This window comes from Dendrobates tinctorius, unplaced genomic scaffold, assembly GCF_039654945.1.
Source record: "Dendrobates tinctorius isolate UK_male_01 unplaced genomic scaffold, ASM3965494v1 ptg000160l, whole genome shotgun sequence".
In the NCBI taxonomy this organism is placed as follows: Eukaryota; Metazoa; Chordata; class Amphibia; order Anura; family Dendrobatidae; genus Dendrobates; species Dendrobates tinctorius.
This window is the reverse complement of record NW_027361827.1, coordinates 22,365,733-22,392,271: the sequence shown is the minus strand read 5'-3', so window position 1 is coordinate 22,392,271 and position 26,539 is coordinate 22,365,733. Positions and strand designations below refer to the sequence as shown.

The window sequence follows — 26,539 nt, the reverse complement described above, 5'->3', positions numbered from 1 at the left end:
TATGAACTTATGGGAAGCACAATGTGTAACACATATGAAAAATAAAATGAATACATAAAAAATAGCATGCAAAATACTAGCCCCCCCCTCCCTTAAAAAATAAAAACATGTCCGATATACACAGCTATTTGCTACAGAACGGGGAATACATTTTTAAATGAATTTTGGTAGTCCTTTGTGGTCATAAAATAAAGAGAATACGACAGTAACATAAAAATGGAGTCCTACGCATCACGACAAAAGATGCAAAATTACATGAATATCTGAAAGACAATTTTTATACCTCTTTTAACCGCGTGTACAAAATAAAACTACAAAAATGTGCTTGGTCAGGATATTTAACGAGTTCAAGGCCATTTACTCCCATTCCTATTAAATAAAATAGCAGGCTACCAATATAGAACCTGTGTATCCATGATCAGTAATTGTAGTAGGAACCTTTGTGAAACAACTCAGACAAGGATAGATTCGAGACAGTAATCAGACAATACACGTCAGGGCGATTGTCCAACATCCCCCATTTTACCATGATCTTACCAATTATATGAAAATGCAAATTTATTGTGAATTTTCTAGATATAGCTCCTGGACTAATTACAATTCAGTTGACAAGTATAAACGGTATTTTACAAGGGTAATGGTGAAAACAGAAGTATACCTTGCTTAAAGTTTTCAAAGCCAGTTCTGCTGCTTTCCGGACTGACTCCTGGGACGAAATAAAGGAAAAGAGCAAGAATGTGAATACAAATAGACATGGTACAGTCCATAAAAATGGAAGTCAATTACTGAACTCATGAATAGCCCTCACAGGGCACTGCATTACATGACGTAACCAGTGCTTTGTGCCACAAAGCCGAGAGTATCACACCCACAACACAAGTTTACCTTTATATCATCTTGGACTCTGAAGAGTGTCTCCCATATCTCAGGAAGTTTGTCGACAACATCGTCAAGCTGACGTCCACGTAGTAAGTCATTTAATGCTAAACAGCTGCAACAAAGGGCAAACAACACAAATTGCACTACTATCAACAATAACAAGTGCACCGTTCTTAGTAGGACTTCTCAGACAACAAGCAATCAGTAGATTCTTTAATATTAATGTAAATTTGCAGATATTTTAGTTAAATTGGTATCTGTCTGTGAAGTAGATCACATTATGTAGTCATGTGTACAAAGAAGATTTAAAGCATAGATGACATTTCAGACTAACCTTAAAGGGAAGGTGACATCCCCAAAAAAAATTTTTCAGCATTTGAAAAAATGTAAAGAATTAATGTTTACGTTTTCTTAAAAAATATTATCATTTGTTTTTAATTTTGTAAAATATGAAAAATAATTTTAAAAAGTTTGGCATTTCCACTTTGTTAACACTAGGGGGAGCAGCTACTGAAATTTGGCACAAAAACCTAGTGTACAACTAGCTCACATTACTGCCCTGCAGTAATTATGGGCGGAATCTGCTGACATGGGTGTGGTGTCACTCCTCTCCTCCCCTTCTGGGTGTTTGCTAAGGGAAAAAGAGAGGATGACATTTAGGAACACAGTGAGCAGCCATTTTGATGGGGCCTGCAAAGTTACTGACTGTCTTTGCATGTAAAGTATGGATCAGAACAGGCCATCAATCAGCAGACATGTTTCCTGGATTTCTGTGGAGCAGACAAGCAGACGGTCCATCCATGTGTATAAAACACAGCGCTCTATGTACAATCCCTGGCACCGAACAGGGTGCCCCCCATAGACCAGCACACTGCTCTCCTGAAATATTCTGTGCTGCTGTCACCCTGCTCCTTCCACCATATATCAGGCCCCTGTCGCCTCGCTTTCACACATCGCCAGGACAGGATCTGAGGAGAGGAATGGGGTCTTCGGTCACTGAGGATGGCAGGCAGCAAGGATTCTGGGAGCAGGGTGACAGCAGCACAGAGTATTTCAGGAGAGCAGAGTGCTGGTCTATGGGGGGCACAGAGGGAGATATATGGGGGAGGAGCAGGGTGACAGCAGCACAGAGTATTTCAGGAGAGCAGTGTGCTGGTCTATGGGGGGCACAGAGGGAGATATATGGTGGAGGAGAAGGGTGACAGCAGCACAGAGTATTTCAGGAGAGCAGTATCACACGGGATAGGATTAGGTACATGGCTCAGCAGTCAGTGTCACACAGGAGAGGATTAGATACACGGCTCAGCACACAGTATCACACAGGATAGGATTAGATACACGGCTCAGCAGATAGTATCACACAGGAGCGGATTAGATACACGGCTCAGCAGATAGTATCACACAGGAGCGGATTAGATACACGGCTCAGCAGACAGTATCACACAGGATAGGATTAGATACATAGCTCAGCAGACAGTATCACACATGAGAGGATTAGATACACAGCTCAGCAGACAGTATCACACAGGATTAGATACACGGCTCAGCAGTCAGTATCACACAGGATAGGATTAGATACACAGTTCAGCAGTCAGTATCACACAGGATAGGATTAGATACACGGCTCAACACACAGTATCACAGAGGAGAGAATTAGATACAGGGCTCAGCAGTCAGTATCACACAGGAGAGGATTAGATACACAGCTCAGCAGTCAGTATCACACAGGATAGGATTAGATACACGGCTCAGCTGTCTATCACACAGGAGAGGATTAGATGTCCAGCAGATTGCCAAGTGTTTTGAAACAGCAGGGAGCAGCTCCTCCTATGTTTTGCAAGAGCAGGGGCTGCAGCTGGTCGGGTGTTTTGGAAAGAGCAGCTTGGTGTCCAGGAGCTCGTCCTGGTTCCTCTCCTACAGCTGGTATGTGCAGAGTGAACATCCAAGCCGTTATGCTGGAACAGTACAGCATCCAGGGCTTGCAATAGAGTGTAAATGAAGCTAAAAGAAAAGCACTGGGCTCTAATAAGATGGCGCCTGGCCACACCTACAGCTGAGAATTGAGCTGCCCACAGAGGCGTGGCCAGTTCACTCCTGATGCAGCTGCAGTGAAAGATAGGGTCGGCAGCCGACTATTGTCTCTTATGCCCAGGGACTGCCGTAAATGAGCATGGAAAGTGTCGTTCAGCAGTCAGAGAGGTAAGATGGCAGCCCCCAGTGGCTGCATTGCTACAGAAAAAAAAAAATCCATACACATCACTGAGTCAAGCTTAGGGGACAATATCTTTTTATACTATTTTCTTTTTTACATTAAATTATGAAAAAACACGGCACCTTCCCTTTAAAAGAGAACCTGTCAGGTGATACATAATGCCCGATCCAAAGGCAGCATGTATCAGTCACTAGCTGCATGATCAGAGCCAGGCATGGTTGACCAGTCAGACAGGCGGGTCACTGTCTGCTTCTCCCCGCCCCTGGATTCACAGGTCTTTCTCTTTACGCTCTTCTCTGTAACGCTGTAGCATTTCAGAGTCAAACATACATGGCCGAGATTATATAACCAGTATCTGATTCATGCTCTCATGTTCCTTTTAATGTGTCTGTACATGAGGAATAACAATATTTTTGATTATTATTCGACTTATATCCAAGTATTTTCCATTAGTTGTCCCCTCTTCGTGCTCGCTTTCTATGTTTTACATTGACACAATACACAGAGACACATGGGATTAATTCTCTCCTTTTTCTTTGAAGTACAGAATCAGCAATAGCATGGAGGACATAAGTACTCAGCAGTGTTGCTGTGTATCCAGCTGTGGGGTGAGCTATAACACTTGCTAGAAATAAGCAGCGCTGTCTTTGCCTCTCTCTTGCTCTCTGCTCTACTTCCTCACCTCTGTCCATTTTTATAGACAGCTCTAATCTCACCCCACAGGGAGCGAGCAGGCAGTTAGTCGTGAGAAGGACAAATTTTGTAGAAAGAAGGGCACGCCTCCAATAAGATACAAATTTTGCTATATTCACTTTAATATTTATTTATGCCTGGTCTGTGGACAGTGATTGTGATCATTTAATAGTAAAGCAGCGACTTGCTTGATTCATATAACCTTACCACATACCTGGATTCACGTATCCTCCATAGGTTACTTGTAAGATTATTTATCAAATCTTGAAGAATTTCGGTCAGATACTTATCCACCTGGAAAGAATGTGACAGTGTTCTAACGTTTATCAACTTTTAACAGATTATTCTGGGAATTAACATTTTAGAAATATACCAAATTCTAATTCTATAAAAAAAAAGACCAGTAAATATAATTTTCATTATAATGAAAAACAGCATGTTAGACATGTAATACAGTAAAGTTTTATGGAAAATCTAAAAATCTGTTTGGCGAGAACAAAATTGTTAAAAATTGCTTGTTAATCTTGGTCCATTAGCCATTAATACTGATGTTTTGGGTCTTGCTCATAGATGGTTTTTGGAGCAGGTGACCCCCTCCGCCTTTGCATTAGCGCAGACTCACCGTAGCCTTGTCCGTGACTAGAGCATCCCAAATACTAGTCATAGCTTGACGGATTCCAGTGTTGGGGTCAAACTGATAGCGATACAAACGTGGGACCAGCTGTGACATAAAAGGAGCAAGCTGTTCTCCAGCTTTGGTGGCAATCACATTGAAGCCAAATGCTGCACCCTAAACAGAAAGAGAAAAAATACAAGCAGATATGATTTCACTTTTAATTACACAAATATGTGCCATGATTAGGTAAATGGTAAGGAGAAACAGATTTAACTTCCGTAAGGGTATGCCGTGGTATCTACAAAATTACGTCAGTCACAACTGTTGTCAACGGTGGACAACTAGTCATAAAGACGAAACATAAGGTTTTTTTATATTAAAGACTATACAAAGATCTCATTTGTACAACTGTTACATCCATTTATTTATTTTGCTTGGTTATTTAGCGCCGATGTGTTCCGCACCACTTTGCAGACATTATCCTCACTGTCCCCATTGGGGAGCACAATCTAAATTCCCTATCAGTATGGGGACAGAGCATGTAAGGAAACACGGAGAGAACATACAAACTCCTTGTAGATATTGTCCTTGATTGCAATTTAAACCGATGACCCCAGTGCTGCAAAGCAACAGTGCTAACCACTGAGCCACCGTGTTTGTCCAGCCATCAATCAGAACATTAAAACTCATGCTATGTAATATTGGCTGGACCCCATGCTACATACACATCCCTGACCCAGTAAATATTAAAGCGTGAACTCCGCAAGACCTCTGGAGGTGAAGCTAAAGATGTAACAGGTATATACAATGCAGCCAGCTTTGCTTTTTGTTCTGAACCCTATGATAGACAGCATTAACTCCTTTAGACTAGGGTCACATTTGCGTTCAGGAGGGCCGCGGATGGCTGCCTACTTCCTCCCTTAAGCTCCGCCTATGCTCTGCCTACTTCTGTATGCGTCCTGCGTTTCCATGCGTACTTATCTTTAACATTGGGTACACAGGGACATGCGTTGTATGCAGATGCGTCCGCATGTGGCGATTTGATGTGTACAGACAAATGAAGGCTCTTACCTTCCTTGAGTTCCACATAGCATGGTGGTTAGCCAAATTCATAAACTTGTATACGAGATCTGGTTGGCTAAGATCACTAGCCAGTGCACACAGCTCCTTGTAGGTAGACAGCCCCTGTCTTTGGAAAATCATGAATGAGAAGAAATAAAAGTATACAAATTGCCTTCTTATATACTACTCCTATAATATGAAAGTCTTACTTTTCAATTTACAGCACATCATGTGAGGACAATTAATGGCTTTAGAACAATGCCTATGTCCATAATATATTCGTATTATAGTACAATACACATCATTGGCACAGGGAGTCCAGAATATAATGATTGGTTTCTTACGAACTGAGCTGTAGTGCTCATAGTGCTCATAGACTGTAAGCTTGAGAGCAGGGCCCTCACTCCTCTTGGTATTTGTTATAATCTACTGTATGTGATTATTGTTATGCTGTAATGTCTATTGTCTGTACAAATCCCCTCTGAAATGTAAAGTGCTGCGGAATATGTCGGCGCTATAAAAAAAAAAAAAATTTATTAGTGTGTATATATGATGCATTATGCACGTCTAACCGCTTTCTTTTGGCCCTAAAATATATTATTTCCGCCAGTCTGCTTTGCATATATTACTGGAGATAAACCATTTCACAGTGACCATAAGGCAAATTATTTTACCAGCCAGGAAGCGGTGGTGCCTGACTAGTCTGGTCTATTCCCATGCCTCCCATTTGGATCTTCAAATTATAATTTATTCTAAAGTTCTAAATAATCATTTAATCAAAATGTATGAAGTTTTGACCTGCGCTATAGGACTCTGCGGAAAGACTAAAAATAACAGGACAAGAAACGTGGTGCACTAGATCAATTTATTTTTAGTCTTTGTCCTGTTATTTTTAGTCTTTCTGCAGAGTTCTATAGCGCAGGTCAAAACTTCACACATTTTGACATGTATTTTTTTTCTGGGCTGACACCGACCCCTATTTGAACCTAGCAGCTGAGGACCTATCTTCACTACCTTGGTGTAAAATTTTTTGTAATCATTTAATCAAGATTTCCAATTACACACGTGGTCAAAATTGTTGGTACCCCTAGTATAATGACAGAAAAAAACACAATGGTCGCAGAAATAACTTGAATCTGACAAAAGTAATAATAAATCAAAAATGTATGAAAATGAACAAATGAAAGTCAGACATTGCTTTTCAACCATGCTTCCACAGAATTTTTTTTAAAATAAAACTCATGAAATAGGCCTGGACAGAAATGATAATACCTCTGAAAATAATGTGACAAAAGGGACATGTTAAATCAAGGTGTGTCCACTAATTAGCATCACAGGTGTCTACAATCTTGGATTCAGTGAGTGGGCCTGTATAGAGGGCTACAGACACTCACTGTGCTGTTTGTTGACATGGTGTGAATCACACTTAACATCGACCAGAGGAAGCGAAGGAAAGAGTTGTCTCAGAAGATTAGAAAGAAAATTATAGACAAACATGTTAAAGGTAAAAGTTATAACACCATCTCCAAGCAGCTTGATGTTCCTGTGACCACAGTTGCACATATTATTCAGAAATTTAAGCTCCATAGGACTGTAGCCAACCTCCCTGGACCTGGCCACAGGAAGAAAATTGATGACAAATCAAAGAGACGGATAATACGAATGGTTAAACAGAAAAACTTCTAAACAGATTAAAGGTCAAGTTCAAGCTCAAGGAACATCAGTGTCAGATTGCACCATCTGTCATTGTATGAGCCAAAGTGAACTTCATGAGAGACGACAAAGGAGGACTCCATTGTTGAAAAAAATCATAAAAAAGCTAGACTGATATTTGCCAAACTACATGTTGACAAGCCACAAAGCTTCTAGGAGAATATCTTATGGACAGATGAAATAAAAATGGAACTTTTTGGAAAGGCACATCAGCTCTATGTTCACAGATGGAAAAATGAAGCATATCAAGAAAAGAACACTGTCCCTACTGTGAAACATGGAGGAGGCTCTGTAATGTTCTGGGGCTGCTTTGCTGCATCTGGTGCAGGGTATCTAGAATCTGTGCAGGATACAATGAAACCTCAAGACTATCAAGGGATTCTAGAGAGAGATGTGCTGCCCATTGTCAGAAAGCTTGGTCTCAGTCGCAGGTCAAGAAACCACCGGAGCAATAGGCGCAGGAGGGCATGTGTTGTGAATTCTCTTTCTGGGCTCCCTCTGGTGGTTACTGGAGGTAGTGGAGCTGGTCAGATTATCAGGTGGCAAGCCTCTGTCAATGATGACGACTGGAGTATTTAAGACAGCTGGCTTCCTTCAATCCCTGCTGGTGATTTTCTTCCTGTGCCTTCTGAGATCTGATGTCTCCTGCTCTGTTCCTGCATGGTTCAGCTAAGCGGTTCATTTGCTAATCTTTTTGCATTTGATCTGGTTTTGTCTATCTCTGCTTTGTGCGGGTCAGCTTGCTCCTGCTGGGGCTGTGCTGGATCACCGCCCATATGTTACTGCTTGTGTCAGTTTGTTCTGTCCCCTGTTATATTGGTCTCTTTTTGCGTTGCTTTTAGTATATACCAGTGTGCTGATATAGTGGGGGCGATGTCGTGTGACTTCAGTGTTTTTTTGTGCATCAGACGTGTTGTTTTTTTCAGGGTTTTTTGCGTGATTGCAGACAGTGTCTTTCCTTTCCTGTCTAGTCAGTTTGGGCTCCATCATTTGCTCAGTCTATTTTTCTGCCTGCGTTTGTGTTTTCATCTTGTCTCACCGACAATATATGTTTGGGGGCTATCTATTCCTTTGGGGTATGCTCCGGGGCTGTTTAGATTTCACCTTTCTTGCTTTAGGCTGAGTTAGATCTCCGGCTGTGCCGAGGCGTCTAGGGCATCGTAGGTACGCTCCACAGCTACTGCTAGTTGTGTGGATAGGATCAGGGGTCTGCAATCCGCTTAGTTACCAACCTCTCTGGTTTTCTGGTGGCTTAGCCTGGTCCTGCTATCCTCCTCGGTGACCCATTCATAACAGGCATGTCTTTGGGATGTGCGGATCTCTAACTCTTGCAGTTTTGTGTGTATAGCGGTATAGATTTTAAGCAATAGTAATGTTGCTTTAAGACTGAAGGATATGTTTGTGCCTGGTGAGTCATTATGAGGAGGGTGGGGCTTATTTAGGTGAGCCAATGCTGTCTCTTTTGTGAGGATGTTGGGGGCTGGTCTCTCTCTGTGAGGGGGGTTGGGGTGTATATAGAGGAGGTAAATTTGTCTACCTCTTTTACCAGATGAATTGGAGAAGACATCACTGCAGTTTCAGGGAAGTATAATACTGGGGGTTTATCACTTCACATTACAGCTAGCTCTTACATTATGTATGGGATTAATATTACCTTAGAGATTCATGTGGCCACCATGTTCACTCGTGTGGCTACTACAGGTTCACAGGGTCTGCCATTAATATGGTGGAGCTGGGTATACTGGACACTGGTGAGAGGAGAGTAGTTGGGGGATGGTATATGTATGAGAGGACAGAGCATGGACACATACATCGTCTGCCATTAGTTCTGTGGGCACATATGCTGGAGACAAGGGAGAGAAGGGAAAAGTTGAGGGATGGTGTGTGTGTTTGATGAGTGGCTGCACTTCATGGCAATACAGTGTGTACTGGCCTTGTTGTGCTGATTATATCCTCTTCTCTTCCCATTTATGGAGTCTTGTGACCTTACGTGACCTCATCTTTGCTATATGCTGATCATCTTGTGTTTACAGATTTGGTGCAACCAGGTTGCTTTCACTATATATGTGGTATCTGTGTAAAGGCTCCGTCCAAATGTGCTGTACCTAATCATGGATACATACCTGAGGTACATATTATGACTTCTCACTCTGCTATATACGGATCATGCTGGGTACGAAGATACTGTGTATACAGGTTTTTCCTGGCTGTACATATAATCTGGACCTGACTTCCAGCTAAGTTCTTTCTCTCTGTAGCTATAGCAGCTGTTAGTCCTCTCATGTGGCACGCTGTCCTGCCTGATATATCCATCCTGATCTGTATATTGTCTCCCTCATATTTTACAGGATCGATGTATACCCACCAAGTCTTATTTTACATTACCTAAGATGGTGGATAGCACATGCCTGAGTGCATTACCTTGAGCTTTAATATATATATGTTTCATCATATATAAAATAAATATTTGGGGAGTAACTCGGCACAGGGCAGGCTGGTGTGTGGGGCACTAATAACTCAGCACATGGCGGGCAGCGAGTGGGCACTAATAACTTGGCACATGGCGGGGCATAGAGTGGGCACTCCTAGTGTGATGCTACATCTTGATCTTGAGGACACGTCACGGGCCTAGTTTTCAGCCCTGTCTCTCGTCTATTGTATGTACGTTGCGTAACTGATTGGGATACAGAACTTGCAGTCTTCTATACATATACCTATGGCTTCAGGCAGATTATAATAGACCTACATATTATATTTCTTACTATTTATGTGCAGCTGGTGATTTGAGAGCCGTGTCTGTCGGTAACTGTTGTAGAGGAGCAGGCGGCTTCTTGTCATTTATTGTTGCAGCATATAACATAACATTGCCCATCACTGACTATATCTGACCTTATGATGGGAGATTTGCCAGTATCAACCTGTTGTATACCTTGGTTGTAAACTATAACTTATATGTGCATACAAGGTGTTTCATCCTCACTTATATACATTTCAGGAACTGAATTAAAGCAATTATTTGTTTTTGGAAACAGGGGGTGGCATGGTGGAGCGGTTTGTTCTTAAAATTGAAAACGGGTCCATACTAAGAGAGGTCTCAACTTGACAATTTTTGGTACGGGCAACAGTCTGCTGGGTCCCCCTGGGCCAGTTGCAGTACGGCTGGGGGTGGCATGGTGGAGCTGTTTGTTGCAGTTTTTTCTTTTTCAAAATGGTTGAACCTTCAATTCCCCTCCTCCATTTTCAGTGTCAAGTTAATGTTGTTTAATGTTGTTCTGTGGAGAGGCAACCATCTTGTGTGGGGAACGGGTCTGTGGAGAGCCAAGTGATGGTAGCAGAAGGGGGGCCTTTTGGTGGGGAGGTTACCTACCCCTCTCCTCTTTTTGCTCCATTTGGTGGTCAGAGTATAATGTAAATAAAAGGGGTCCCTACTGGGCTGAGGTCTCAGCGGGACAATTTAATTGGCAGCGCCATTCAGGAGGGTCCGCGAACTGGTGTGGTGCTGTTGAGGGCATAAGCAGGCAGGTCCTCGAATCGGAGTGGTGCGGTTAAGGGCCTAAGGTGCGGCTGTTGGCGCAAAAAAGTTGGTGCACGGCTTCCATAGACCCGCTTCCTTATTTGTCAATGTTATACTGATATGTTCATTTTGCAATGTAAATATGTTAATAAACAGGGCTGCCGTGGCCGATTTATCCAGGGTGACCATTACGGTATGTCCCCCTGGTCTCCAGAAGCATTTACAGCCTATGAGACCCTGTTAGGGTAAAGTCTCTGGGGTCATGGCAATCATATTTTTAATGCTTAAAATAAATAAATTGCAATTGGCTCCTCCGAGCTAGGACAGCGGAAAAAAAAAAGAAAAAAAAAAACCCAACAATCTTGCCATTCAATACAATCTGTCGCTTGAAGGACCCTCTCTTTTTTGTTCATGTGACTTGAGAATGCTGAGGCACGGATTTTGACCAACTCTTGATTCTTTTAGGTTGTCTTCTGGGCAAAGCAGTAATCTAGTGCATTAAACTGAAGAACAATCTGGGTGCCTTGAGTCAGTGGGGAGTGACTCAGGGTATGTGCACACGCTGCGGATTGCAGTGCGGATTTGGCCACGCGAATTTTGTAAAATCCGCAGATAAATCTGCAGGTCAAAAGACCTGCGGTTTTACCTGCGGATTGCTCTGCGGTTTTGCCCTGCGGTTTTTCATCTCCACAATGGAGGAGATGGCAAACCGGAGCGGAATCCGCAGAAAGAAATGACATGTCAATTCTTTCTGCGGTTTCAAAACCGCGGAAAAATCCGCACCGTCTGCACTGCGTTTTTTTATTCCCATAGGGAATAATGGTACTGTACACCGCAGCAAAAACTGCTGCGGACCCGCAGCGGCCAAAACCGCTGCGGAACCGCAGCAGAATCCGAAGCGTGTGCACACACCATAAGGGTGAAGTAATCAAGTGCAATAACACGAAGGGCAATAGGGCAATATGCCTATTCACGATGCCCTTGAGCCAGGGGGAGCGGCTAAGGGAAAAGTAATTAAGTGCATCAACATGAAGGGCAAGATGCTTTCCCCGATGACTTTGACCCAGTTAGAGTGGTTAACAGAGAATGTCATCAAGTGTATTATAAACAATCAACAATGGCGTGGCAGGGTTATTAATAATGCATTCGTACAATTTTCTGCTATAGGTTTATTTCAATTACTATGTCAAAATATTATGGAAGTTATTTAAGGGTCGGTTTTAATGTTGATGTTTTATTGTGTATAGCTTTTAATTACTCCTTATTTATAGTATCTTCCTCTTTATATATACTCATCACTTTTCCGATAGTAGTAGTAAGTTGGTTTAAGAAATGATTAATGCACAGCACAGCTACTGTATATAGTGCTGGTTTCTAGAACCAAAAACTGTGAATTGATGAATTATTAGAGCTGGCTACGATACATGCAGCATACTACTTTTTGAGGCACGACAGATGTCATTATACAGGTATTCAGACTGTGGCTATCCCCTTCATTATGGTTTACTTTTCACATTCCCCATTATGGAATGCTCATTGCAGGATGTCTAGTGACTGTTATTTTGCTTTAATTACAGTATTATCAATCATAATTTGGCAGAGTTGCATTGATAAAATTATTCTGTTGGAGATCTGGAATTGTGTTATTTGTAGGCACAGTCTTTCCATAGCATGTAGAAATGGTTGATGGCTTTATTAGGCATGGTTGATGGCGTTTGAGTCCATTCAAGGTGTCAAATGGCCTCTCTGGTGGCGGTTTAGGAGTCAGGTGGAAGTTGCAGACAAGTTAAGGTGGACTCATTTTAACTAATAGAGGATGTAAAACCTCATGGTGGTGAACAGGCTCGGCTTTGGTGGCCAGCCTCAAGGACGTTGTAATGATGTCAACCAGGGGCGGGCACAGTGGTTAAGCACAGGAGTGAGGATAATAGGGTCATTGGTGCCCTGAAAGTTTACTGGCTATGCTTGAATGGCAAGCCAGTGCGTGCCGCCCCTTTATGGCTGTCTGTCCTGGTGCTATATGTCAGACAGCTGGGGGTATCAGAGTACCTGACTCCTACTGTGATTGTGTTAATCTTGTGATTTAAGTAAAGCTGTGGCCAGTTTGACAACCAAAATAGTGTGATTTGTGTATTTATTCTAGTACTTAGGTTTACTGTATTTATGGTTGTTTTAAGATGGAGTAGGGGTCTGTCCCATATCCAAAACTCATGGATCTTGCAACAGGATAATGACCCAAAACACACAGCTAAAAACACCCAAGAAAGGCTGAGGGGAAAACATTGGACTATTCTGAAGTGGCCTTCTATGAGCCCTGACCTAAATCCTATTCAGCATCTTTGGAAAGAGTTGAAACATGCTGTCTGGTCAAGGCAACCTTCAAACACGAGACAACTGGAGCAGTTTGCTCTTGAGGAGTGGGCCAAAATACCTGTCGAGAGGTTCAGAAATCTCATTGATATTTACAGGAATTGTTTGATTGCAGTGATTGCCTCAAAAGGTTGTGCAACAAAATATTAAGTTAAGGGTACCATCATTTCTGTCCAGGCCTATTTCATGAGTTTTATTTATTTTTTTAATTCTGTGGAAGCATGGTTGAAAAGCAATGTCTGACTTTCATTTGTTCATTTTCATAGATTTTTTATTTATTACTTTTGTCAGATTCAAGTTATTTCTGCCATTAAACAAGAGGTACCAACAATTTTGACCACATGTGTAAATGGTGAAGTTATTCATATACTTACAAACACATTGCTTATTATTGACTTGCAGATTAGGTGCAGATTTATGTGGACACATTAAGTGTCTGGTGCAGAAAATTGTGCACCATTTCTGTATGTCTTGATAGGAAAAATGCAGTATAAAATAGGCATGTTTTTGATTCAGATTTTTTCCCCACTCATTAATATACAGTTAGGTCCATATATATTTGGACAGAGACAACATTTTTCTAATTTTGGTTCCAGACATTACCGCTATTAATTTTAAACAAAAAAAATCAGATGCAGTTGAAGTTCAGACTTTCAGCTTTCATTTGAGGGTATCCACATTAAAATTGGATGAAGGCTTTAGGAGTTTCAGCTCCTTAACCTGTGCTACCCTGTTTTTAAAGGGACCAAAAGTAATTGACTCCAAGGCTATTTCATGGACAGGTGTGGGCAATCCCTTCGTTATGTCATTCTCAATTAAGCAGATAAAAGGCCTGGAGTTGATTTGAGGTGTGGTGCTTGCATTTGGAAAGTTTTGCTGTGAAGGAAAAATGCGGTCAAAGGAGCTCTCCATGCAGGTGAAACAAGCCAACCTTAAGCTGCAAAAACAGAAAAAACCCATCTGAGAAATTGCTACAACATTAGGAGCGGCAAAATCTACAGTTTGGTACATCCTGAGAAAGAAAGAAAGCACTGGTGAACTCATCAATGCTAAAAGACCTGGGCGCCCACGGAAGACAACAGTGCTGGATGATCGCAGAATAATCTCCATGGTGAAGAGAAACCCCTTCACAACAGCCAACCAAGTGAACAACACTCTCCAGGAGGTAGGCGTATCAATATCCAATTCTACCATAAAGAGAAGACTGCATGAAAGTAAATACAGAGGGTTCACTGCACGGTGCAAGTCACTCATAAGCATCAACAATCAAAAGGCTAGACTGGACTTTGCTAAAAAAACATCTAAAAAAGCCAGCACAGTTGTGGAAGAACATTCTTTGGACAGATGAAACCAAGATCAACCTCTACCAGAATGATGGAAAGAGAAAAGTATGGCGAAGGCGTGGTACAGCTCATGATCAAATGCATACCACATCATCTGTAAAACACGGCGGAGGCAGTGTGATGGCTTGGGCATGCATGGCTGCCAGTGGCACTGGGTCACTAGTGTTTATTGATGATGTGACACAGGACAGAAGCAGCCGAATGAATTCTGAGGTATTCAGAGCCATACTGTGTGCTCAGATCCAGCCAAATGCAGCCAAACTGATTGGTCGTCGTTTCATACTACAGATGGACAATGACCCGAAACATAAAGCCAAAGCAACTAGTATATTAAAGCAAAGAAGTGGAATATTCTTGAATGGCCAAGTCATTCACCTGATCTCAACCCAACTGAGCATGCATTTCACTTGTTAAAGACTAAACTTCAGACAGAAATGCCCACAAACAAACAGCAACTGAAAACCACCGCAGTGAAGGCCTGGCAGAGCATCAAAAAGGAGGAAACACAGCGTCTGGTGATGTCCATGAGTTCAAGACTTCAGGCAGTCATTGCCAGCAAAAGGGTTTTCAACTAAGTAATAGAAATGAACATTTTATTTACAATTATTTAATCTGTTCAATTACTTTTGGTCCCTTTAAAAACAGGGTGGCACATGTTAAGGAGCTGAAACTCCTAAACCCTTCATCCAATTTTAATGTGGATACCCTCAAATGAAAGCTGAAAGTCTGAACTTCAACTGCATCTGAATTGTTTTGTTTAAAATTGATTGTGGTAATGTCTGGAACCAAAATTAGAAAAATGTTGTCTCTGTCCAAATATATATGTACCTAACTGTAGATGAAATCTGCCAAAAAAAAAAAAAAAAACTCTGAAAGAACTGACATGCTACAGATTTAAATCTGCACCACATCTGCAAGGAAAAAATAAGCGTAACACTTCAGGATTCTCATTCACTTTTCTGGCATCAAGAAACCTTTCAGGTTTTGTGACAAAACTGTGCAAGAAAAAAGCAACAAAAATGCAAACTGTGCACACAGTCTTATTCAGGTTTTATTTACTTCTAGAGATATTGGCACATTTCCGTTGTGTAGCCACATTGACCGTCACCATAGCGTTTTAGAAGATATAAACGTACCCATCTGGAGTTCTGCCAATGGATGAGCCTTGAAAAACCTCAGTGTCTCCAGAAACTTCATGTTTTACCCTGAAATAAAGCAGAAGTTAATAGTCTAAAAAAAAAAAAAGAACAGACAAATAAACAGTTACTGATTATTCTGCTCCTGCTGTTGCAATATTACCTATATAATCATTATTAGTAACCATGCACAAAATGCAGTCTGAAATTTCTTAACTATAGAAAATGTACACGCAGCTACAGGAAGTAACGGTAATGCTACATTACACCTTAGCATTAGCAATATCAGTTACAAACACACTGAGAACACGAGGAGTCACAGTACCTTTTCCCAGTCATGAGTGTGTCCACAAGTAAGGACACCAGCTCCTGTTGGTCTTGTTCACTGCCCAGTTCATATACCAACCCAAGACCTTTCGAAGCAACATCCTGGCTAAGTTCTGCAACAGATTTTGTGCAATTATCAAAAATTTTCCAAGGAGTTAGGCTGATAAATGGACTGAGACATTAATTATATAAGCGTCTATAAACAGTACCTACATTTAAGATTCTCCAATGGGTGTATGGATAATTTATAGGGCAGCAATGACTTGTTTTCACTGTGTTTAATAGTGTTGGTTATTGCTCCTGCTTTTACAGGTTTAAAACCAGTATTATTTATAAGCATAAGAGGGGGAAAATCAATAATCTCTCTAATATTTCATTCTGTAGTTGATTTTACTGCGGTCCTGATTTTAAGAAGGGATGTTTACCATATGATGAAAGTGGTAAAATATTTTTGCAATATCTTCCTTCTATGCCAGGTTACGATCACTTGAGGTTTTAGCTCTGAATGCTGTTGAGATATTGCACTGAGATACCACCGAAATCAGTGCGGTCATGAAGACCTCATTATTAGGCTATGTGCACACAGTGCGTTTTTGAAGCATTTTCGGGGCTTTTATTTTTCCGCGCGGAAATAGGCCAAAAACGCTATGGAATCCTTATGGTAGCTTATTCAATGACAATCCTGAAGTGTTGTGCACATGATCAGTAAAATTTTGTGCGTATTTGCAGTGCGTTTTTTTTCTGCAGCATGTCAATTCTTTTTGCGTTTCTGCACCCATTGACTTCAACTGAGTCAGTCAAATCCACAGCAAAAACGCAGATATTAAAATGTTTGCGATTTGCTGAGTTTTTGTTTTGCGTTTTACTGTCTTCCTATGGTGTTTCCCACGCTGTCATCTGTGTGATAGCATGGGAAACACTGGCGCGGTAGGTCTTATCAGCTGTAATGCTACCACTGGTAAGACAGTCGGTCAGAGCGCTGTGGGGTCATGCTGTCAGCGTGACCCGCAGCTGTGACTGTCACCCATGGTAACACTACCGCCGGGGTACTGTCGGTCACAGAGCTGCGGAATCATGCTGTCAAGCGTGACCCCGCAGCTGTGACTGTGACCCGCAGGAGTGGGCTGATGAGAATACTGCTCCCATAACTGATAACAGGGGCAGCAGGTGCCGCTGATAGGAGACGTAGCCTCATCAGCCGGGGCCTGTGCTCTCAGTTGGAAAAAAAAAAGTAAAATAATTACATACTTATTCAAATAAATAAAAAAAAAAATTATACTCACCTAACACCAAATCCCCGATGCCCTTGTCTCCTTGAAATAATGCAAAATAATAAACCAACATATACTCACCTGTCCGCCATAGTCCAAGTAATCCCGAGTGTCCCACGGCGATCTCATCTGTAGAACAGTCACATTGGGAGATGCAACTGCTCTACCTGGCCGCCGGCAATACACTGATAGGAGATAATCGCTCCCGCAGTGTATCACTGGGCCGCCATGAGAGAGTTCACCAGAGTTCATAAGCTTCGGTCTTCTCACGGCACCACTATGTGAGAACTTTCCCACACAGCAGTGGTGCCGTAAGGGAGAGCATTGGGATGATCAACTGATGAACTCCGGTGAACTCTCATGGCAGCTTAGTGCTACACACTGCAGGAGCGATTACCTCCTGTCAGTGTATCGCCGGCTGTCTTTGAGAACCATCACATCACTGATGTGACTGCTCTCAAAGTGATCAGGATCGTTGTGGTTTATTATTTTATTTTTGTAGCAGGAGACGTTGGCGTCTGTGGATTAGGCGTTCGGAGAGTATGATTTAATTAAGATTTATTAAAGTAGTCTGTGTCATTATTTCACAAATAAAGGACTTTATTCTGGGTGACTGTATTTTTATAGAATATTACTATGGGGTTACTAATGGATAGGTGTCTTATAGACGCCTCTCCATTACTAACCTGTGGGCTTGATGTCACCGGACAATACAAAGGTGACATCAACCCCACAAATATGAACCCCATTTGCCACCGCTACAGGGAAAATGGGAAGAGCGAGGCTAAGCATCAGATTTGGTGCATCTTATATGTGTGTCTTTTCTGGGTCAGCTGAGAGCTGATGTTTTTAGTCTGGGAGGGGCCAATATCCATGGCCCCTTCACTAGGCTATTAATATCAGCCCACAGTTGTCTGCCTAGCCTTTGCTGGTTAGATTTTATAGGGGGACCCTATGTCAATTTTTTTTCTGGAGTCCCCCTGTAAACTAGCCAGTAAAGTCTAAGCAAACAGCTGCGAGCTGATATTAATAGCCTAGGAACCTTTATGGCAATTGGCTCATTCTCAGAATATCAACATCTACCCTCTGGTGGTTATTAAAATTACATGGAAGCCCACACAATTTTTTTTTCTTTTAAAATGAACAGTAGTTGTCTGGTTGCAGCCTATGTAGGTTCATTCTGTTAACGCTCCTACATAGGCTGGGGACAATGTGTGTGTTTGTGTTTACTTATCAGCTTAGTAATGTGTCAGCCCGACACCTTTTAATTAATAAGCCTAGAGCTAGGTGTCAATGACAGCTGCTGACACCAAGCCTTAATCCCATTACCGTGATGTCACTGCATCAGCATGAAAAGGTGGTTTTGAACCAAGAAATTACATCACAAAACTTTTTTTTTTTAAATATCTTTATTTAGCTCACAAAAGCATTCACTGCTGTACAAAACGCATGCAAAAAACGCACGTTTTGTCCGCCGCTTTTTTCCTGCCAAGAGATGCAGAAATCTTGGAGAAATTTCTGCAAGCAAATACTCAATGTGCGCACATAGTCTTAAAAGTACAATAATATCTGCTCGCTACCTGGCTTGAATAGAGGTAAATGTCTGTAAATGTGGGGACGGTTCTGTATTTAGTGATTTTGAGTCAATAACTGCAAATAATCAGATCTATTACACTTTAAATATTACTATGAAATACTATTCACCGAGTAAAGTCCCACTGAAGAATCTAATTCAAGGCACAAGGGTACATACCGTCATTATCAGAAAGGACAGATATAAAGGCACTTTGGATTTCTTTCAGCTTTGACTGTAAAAGAAAAGGGAAAAATTAAGTTGTACTCGCATGTAAGTATAAACATGTATGTGGCACTAAAAATGGCCATCCACGAGACTATATTCACAAAACTGCCAACAGTGTAATGTGTCCAGACTCTTACCCAATGGTAGATACCAAGGGAAAGAATGAAGAGCAAATGATTTCAATACTACCAGTCTTCTGTGCAAATGGCAGATAAACTGCCAATGGGGCTCCATAATGATGGAGGTTCGATAACCAGGACCCCAACTGATCAGCTGTTTGGAGCCACGTACACTCCCAAAGAGATCAGATGTGTCCAGAACTAGCACACCACATCTGCGTACACTGTGTAGTGTCTTGGGTATCCATTAGAGCCATTATAGATATCACAGCACAGTCCTAGAAAAACAAGATTTTGGGTACTCACCGTAAAATCTGTTTCTCGGAGCCTTCATTGGGGGAACAGGAAACCATAGGTGTATGCTGCTGCCACTAGTAGGTTGACACTATGCAAGAAAAAGGGTTAGCTCCTCCCCAGCAGTATATACACACCAACTGGCAGAAATCTATTCAGTTAGTGAGAAAGCAGTAGTAGAAGCAGAGAATCTGACAGAATGAACGTAACAGATAAGAACAGAACCTGTTATGAGTTCATTTTCCCCTTCACCATTGAGGTCTGATGAACTCCATCTTCTGGTGAAGGAAGGTAGTGAGGCTGATTACCAAGCACCTGAGCTGGGAGAGGATGACTGGGCGCAGGGATCTCTGACTGGATATAAGGCAGCCGACGCCCTTCTGCCTCGCTGGTGATTTCTCTGTGGAATTCTAGGAGACCAGTCTGATTCCTGCTCCTCAAAAGCTAAGTTTTCTGCTTTGCCTTTTTGCATTTGTGTTTTGGTTTTAGTTTGCCTTGCTTTTCTGGATTCTGCCATTCCCTGCTGGGGTGAGCTGAATTCCTTTTTGCCTTTTCGCTCTGTCTTCAGAAAATACCTGAGTACTGACATAGTCTTTTTGAAGCCTAGCGTCTTCAGGGCCTTTTTCCCTGTCAGTCTGTTGGCTCTTATTTTGATAGGGTTTTTCGCGGATTGCAGACAGCAGCTTTCCTATCCTGTCCTACCTAGTTAGCTTGGGCCCCATCATTTGCTCAGTCTATCTTTCTATCTGTGTTAGTGTTTTTTCTTCTTGCTTCACCGTCATTATATGTTGGGGGCTGCCTATTGCTTTGGGGTCTGCTCTGGGGCAGTTTAGATTTCCCTTTCTGTCTTTAGGCTATTTAGCCCTCCGGCTGTGATCGAGGGGTCTAGGGCACCGTAGGAACCCCCCACGGCTACTGCTAGTTGTTGATAGGTTCAGGGGTCTGCAATCCGATAGCTGCCAACTTCTCTGGTTTTCTGGACTTAGCTAGCATTTCTGTTTTTGCCTCCTACGGTGACTCATTCATAACAGAATCACCAGCCATACCGCAGATCCTAGGGTACTCAATAGCAGGAAAGAATTTAAAAAAAAAGGTGTGTATATTTTTTCCTCTGTATCTCTGAGGCCGTAGGGGGAATTTTTTTTTTTCTCTCTCAATGGAGATAAAGCAATTGTCTGATCGTGTGGAGCAGCTCGCTGTGGAAGTGCGGGGAATTTCCTCCTACCTTGCTCATTCACATGCTGCTGAACCAAAGATCCCTACTCCTGATGTGTTTTTTGGGGATCGGTCTAAATTTTTGAATTTCAAAAATTGTAAATTATTTTTTGCCTTGAAGCCTAACTCGCCAGGGAGCTCCACGCAGCAGGTTAAAATTGTCATCTCTATGCTGCGTGGCGATCCCCAGGATTGGGCGTTTTCTTTGAAACCTGATGATCCTAGTCTGACTAATGTGAACGCATTTTTTCAAGCCTTGGGGTTGTTGTAAGATGAACCTAATGATATTGATCAGGCTGAAAAGACCTTGTTGGCATTGAGCCAGGGTCGAGATTCTGCAGAATTGTACTGTCAAAAATTCCAAAAGTGGGCGGTCCTTACTACCTGGAATGATAATGCCTTGGCAGCTCTCTTTCGGAAGGGTTTGTCAGAAGCCGTAAAAGATACTATGGTGGGATTTCCTGTTCCCTCTGGTCTTGACGATTCTATGTCATTAGCCATTCAGGTTGATCGGCGTTTTCGTGAACGCAGGACTGCACGAGAGGTGTTGTCACCTGTTGAACAAGTGTCTGAACCTATGCAATGTGATAGAGTTTTGTCCAGGGAGCAACGTCAGGAGTTCAGAAAGCGTAATAAGCTGTTTTTTTTTGTGGAGATGCCTCGCATATTATTTCTGTCTGTCCTAAACGAGAGAAACGTTTTGCACACACGTTTTCTGTGGGTGGTGTTCAACCTAAGTTTATTCTGGCAATTACTCTGATCTGCTCCCTGTCCACATTTTCCGCCAAGGCTTTTGTGGATTCGGGAGCATCCCTGAACCTAATGGACTTGGATTTTGCCTAACGTTGTGGAATTCCTATGACACCTCTGCGGACGCCTATCCCTTTGAGGGGGATTGATGCTACTCCTTTGGCGAAAAATAAACCTCAGTTTTGGACCCAGGTGGTAATGCGGGTCGCCCCAAACCATCAAGAAAATTGAAGATTTTTGGTGTTGCATAATTTGCATGATACCATTGTTCTGGGGTTTCCCTGGTTGCAAATTCATAATCCAGTTTTGGACTGGAAATCTGTGTCTGTGGTGAGTTGGGGTTGTCGGTGTGCCCTTAGTGAGGCTCCGGTTTTTTCCACCTCTCCTCAGTCGCATGATGTTCCTGACTATTTGGCGGACTTTTATGATGTATTTAGTGAGAATGAGTCTGCGTCTTTGCCTCCTCATAGGAGTTATGACTGTGCAATTGAACTGAGCCCGGGGAGTAAATTTCCCAAGGGTCGGCTCTTCAATTTATCTGTACCCGAGCACAAGGCTATGCGATCCTATATTAAGGAGGCGTTGGAGAAGGGTCATATTAGACCATCCTCTTCACCATTAGGTGCTGGGTTTTTTTTCGTGGCCAAAAAGGATGGTTCATTAAGGCCTTGTATGCAAATTGCCTCTTCAGAAAGAAAGAGGACTTTTACTCTACAGCGCCACCTATTGGTAGTAGCGATCCTACAAGTCACATTGATTATTGTGCCCTCAACAAAATTACTATTAAATATCAGTATCCGTTACCCCTGATTTCGGATCTATTCTCCAGAGTTAAAGGTGCTTGTTGGTTTGCCAAGCTTGACCACAGGGGGGCGTATAATCTTATCCGCATTAAGCATGGGGATGAATGGAAGACGGCGTTTAATACTCCAGAGGAACATTTTGAGTACCTGGTGATGCCTTTTGGGCTCACTAATGCCCCTTCTGTCTTCCAGTGCTTCATGAACGACATTTTCCAAGACTTTGTGGATAAATTTTTGATTATCTATCTTGATGATATTTTGATCTTCTCCAAGGATTGGGATTCTCATGTGGAACATGTTCGGACGGTGTTCCGGATCTTGAGGGAGAATTCCCTGTATGTCAAAGGATCGAAATGCCTTTTTGGGGTACAGAGGATTTCATTTTTGGGATTTATTTTGTCTCCGTCAACTATTGAAATGGATCCGGCCAAGGTACAGGCCATTTATGATGGGTTCAGCCCACTTCTTTGAAGGCCCTTCAGAAGTTTTTGGGCTTTGCTAATTTTTATCGGAAATTTATAGCAAAATTTTCTAGTATTGCCAAGCCATTGACTGATCTGACTAAGAAGGGTGCTGATGAGTTGAATTGGTCTCCAGAGGCTGTTTCTTCCTTTCAGGAGCTGAAGCGAAGATTCACTTCTGCCCCGGTTTTGCGGCAACCTGATGTCTCACTCCCGTTCCAGATAGAGGTGGACGCTTCTGAGATTGGTGCAGGAGCTGTTTTGTCCCAAAAGGATCCTGTAACATCTAAAATGAATCCCTGTGCTTTCTTTTCCAGAAAGTTCTCCTCATCTGAACGTAACTATGATGCGGGGAATCGGGAACTGTTGGCCATGAAATGGGCATTTGAGGAGTGGAGACATTGGTTGGAGGGAGCTAAACATCAAGTCGTGGTCCTCACTGACCACAAGAATTTGATTTACCTGGAGTCGGCCAAACGCTTGAACCCTAGACAGGCTAGATGGGCCTTGTTTTTTACACGTTTTGATTTTGTGGTCTCTTCTTCCTGGCACTAAGAATGTCAAGGCTGACGCTCTTTCTAGGAGCTTCTTTGCTGATTCTCCTGTGGTGACCAAGCCTGCTACCATCTTAGGCGAAGGGGTAGTTCTTTCTGCCATCTCGCCCGATTTGAGACTTGCTCTGGAAGAGTTCCAGGAGGACAAACCTGAGCGTTGTCCCAGTGGAAAGTTGTATGTTCCTGACCAGTGGAAGAAGAGAGTGATGTCTGAAGTTCATTGCTCTGCATTGGCTGTTCATTCAGGTATTTTTGGTACTAGAGATCTGGTGAGTCGGTCTTTTTGGTGGCCCGCCTTGTCTCGTGATGTCAAGAATTTTGTGCAGTCCTGTGGGACTTGCTCCCAGTCTAAACCTTGTTCTCGCTCTAGTGGGTTGTTGATGCCTTTGCCGGTCCCCAGGAGGCCATGGACCCATATTTCAATGGATTTCATCTCTGATATGCCTGTCTCTCAGAGAATGACTTATTTGGGTGATTTGTGATAGGTTCTCTAAGATGGTTCATCTTGTACCACTCCCTAAGTTGCCATCTTCCTCTGAGTTGGGGCCCCTGTTTTTGCAACAGGTGGTTCGCTTGCACGGGATTCCTGAGAACATTGTATCTGACAGAGGAGTTCAGTTTGTGTCTAGATTTTGGAGGACGTTCTATTCCAAGCTGGGAATTCAGTTGTCCTTCTCCTCTGCGTTTCACCCTCAGACCAATGGGCAGACGGAGAGAACAAAACAGACCTTGGAGTCCTATTTGAGATGTTTTATTTCCGCTGATCAGGATGATTGGGTTTCATTTTTGCCCTTGGCCGAATTTGCTTTAAATAATAGAGCTAGTTCTGCCACTTTGATGTCACCTTTTTTTTTGTAACTTTGGGTTTCATCCTCGATTTTCTTCAGGGCAGGTGGAGCCTTCTGCCTGCCCAGGTGTTGACACTGTGGTGGAGAGAATGCACCAGATCTGGGACCAAGTGGTGGATAAGTTATCTCTCTCCCAGGAAAAGGCCCAGCGGTTTTCCAACCGACATAGGACCGTTGGTCCCCAGTTTAAGGTGGGTGATATGGTTTGGTTATCATCAAAAAATATCGCTATGAAGGTAGCTTCTCCTAAGTTTAAGCCTAGATTTATTGGGCCTTACAAGATTTTGGAGATCATTAATCCGGTCTCTTTTCGGTTGGCTCTTCCTGTCACATTTAAAATCCATAATGTGTTTCATAAGTCCTTGTTGAAGAGGTTTGTTGAACCAGTAGTTCCTGGGGTGGTACCTCCGGAACCTGTATTGGTTGAAGGTAACATGGAATATGAGGTAGAGAAGATACTGGATTCCCGTCTGGCTAGACGGAGACTCCAGTATTTGGTTAAGTGGAAGGGTTATGGTCAGGAGGATAATTCCTGGGTCTCTGCCTCTGATATTCATGCCAAAAGATTGGTGCGTGCCTTTCATCGGGCTCACCCTGATCGCCCTGGTGGCGTGGATGAGGGTTCCGTGACCCCTCCTCAAGGGGGAGGTACTGTTATGAGTTCATTTTCCCCTTCACCATTGAGGTCTGATGAACTCCCTCTTCTGGTGAAGGAAGGTAGTGAGGCTGATTACCAAGCACCTGAGCTGGGAGAGGATGACTGGGCGACGGGGATCTCTGACTGGATATAAGGCAGCCGACGCCCTTCTGCCTCGCTGGTGATTTCTCTGTGGAATTCTAGGAGACCAGTCTGATTCCTGCTCCTCAAAAGCTAAGTTTTCTGCTTTGCCTTTTTGCATTTGTGTTTTGGTTTTAGTTTGCCTTGCTTTTCTGGATTCTGCCATTCCCTGCTGGGGTGAGCTGAATTCCTTTTTGCCTTTTCGCTCTGTCTTCAGAAAATACCTGAGTACTGACATAGTCTTTTTGAAGCCTAGCGTCTTCAGGGCCTTTTTCCCTGTCAGTCTGTTGGCTCTTATTTTGATAGGGTTTTTCGCGGATTGCAGACAGCAGCTTTCCTATCCTGTCCTACCTAGTTAGCTTGGGCCCCATCATTTGCTCAGTCTATCTTTCTATCTGTGTTAGTGTTTTTTCTTCTTGCTTCACCGTCATTATATGTTGGGGGCTGCCTATTGCTTTGGGGTCTGCTCTGGGGCAGTTTAGATTTCCCTTTCTGTCTTTAGGCTATTTAGCTCTCCGGCTGTGATCGAGGGGTCTAGGGCACCGTAGGAACCCCCCACGGCTACTGCTAGTTGTTGATAGGTTCAGGGGTCTGCAATCCGATAGCTGCCAACTTCTCTGGTTTTCTGGACTTAGCTAGCATTTCTGTTTTTGCCTCCTACGGTGACTCATTCATAACAGAATCACCAGCCATACCGCAGATCCTAGGGTACTCAATAGCAGGAAAGAATTTAAAAAAAAAGGTGTGTATATTTTTTCCTCTGTATCTCTGAGGCCGTAGGGGGAATTTTTTTTTTTCTCTCTCAATGGAGATAAAGCAATTGTCTGATCGTGTGGAGCAGCTCGCTGTGGAAGTGCGGGGAATTTCCTCCTACCTTGCTCATTCACATGCTGCTGAACCAAAGATCCCTACTCCTGATGTGTTTTTTGGGGATCGGTCTAAATTTTTGAATTTCAAAAATTGTAAATTATTTTTTGCCTTGAAGCCTAACTCGCCAGGGAGCTCCACGCAGCAGGTTAAAATTGTCATCTCTATGCTGCGTGGCGATCCCCAGGATTGGGCGTTTTCTTTGAAACCTGATGATCCTAGTCTGACTAATGTGAACGCATTTTTTCAAGCCTTGGGGTTGTTGTAAGATGAACCTAATGATATTGATCAGGCTGAAAAGACCTTGTTGGCATTGAGCCAGGGTCGAGATTCTGCAGAATTGTACTGTCAAAAATTCCAAAAGTGGGCGGTCCTTACTACCTGGAATGATAATGCCTTGGCAGCTCTCTTTCGGAAGGGTTTGTCAGAAGCCGTAAAAGATACTATGGTGGGATTTCCTGTTCCCTCTGGTCTTGACGATTCTATGTCATTAGCCATTCAGGTTGATCGGCGTTTTCGTGAACGCAGGACTGCACGAGAGGTGTTGCCACCTGTTGAACAAGTGTCTGAACCTATGCAATGTGATAGAGTTTTGTCCAGGGAGCAACGTCAGGAGTTCAGAAAGCGTAATAAGCTGTTTTTTTTTGTGGAGATGCCTCGCATATTATTTCTGTCTGTCCTAAACGAGAGAAACGTTTTGCACACACGTTTTCTGTGGGTGGTGTTCAACCTAAGTTTATTCTGGCAATTACTCTGATCTGCTCCCTGTCCACATTTTCCGCCAAGGCTTTTGTGGATTCGGGAGCATCCCTGAACCTAATGGACTTGGATTTTGCCTAACGTTGTGGAATTCCTATGACACCTCTGCGGACGCCTATCCCTTTGAGGGGGATTGATGCTACTCCTTTGGTGA

At 42.8% G+C, this 26,539-nt stretch overlaps 1 protein-coding gene across 1 annotated transcript in view; it reads right to left on the bottom strand.

The window, feature by feature from the left end:
• ECPAS (Ecm29 proteasome adaptor and scaffold) overlaps positions 1 to 26,539 on the bottom strand; it is a 229,006-nt gene that overhangs the window by 64,758 nt on the left and 137,709 nt on the right. Inside the window, exons 26-33 of the mRNA XM_073549708.1 lie at positions 18,890 to 18,944; positions 15,864 to 15,978; positions 15,539 to 15,607; positions 5,472 to 5,589; positions 4,407 to 4,574; positions 3,999 to 4,078; positions 886 to 991; positions 659 to 706 (exon numbers count right to left, since the gene is read on the bottom strand). Coding sequence (XP_073405809.1) covers positions 659 to 706; positions 886 to 991; positions 3,999 to 4,078; positions 4,407 to 4,574; positions 5,472 to 5,589; positions 15,539 to 15,607; positions 15,864 to 15,978; positions 18,890 to 18,944 — 759 coding nt within the window. The remainder of the gene's footprint in view (positions 1 to 658; positions 707 to 885; positions 992 to 3,998; positions 4,079 to 4,406; positions 4,575 to 5,471; positions 5,590 to 15,538; positions 15,608 to 15,863; positions 15,979 to 18,889; positions 18,945 to 26,539) is intronic.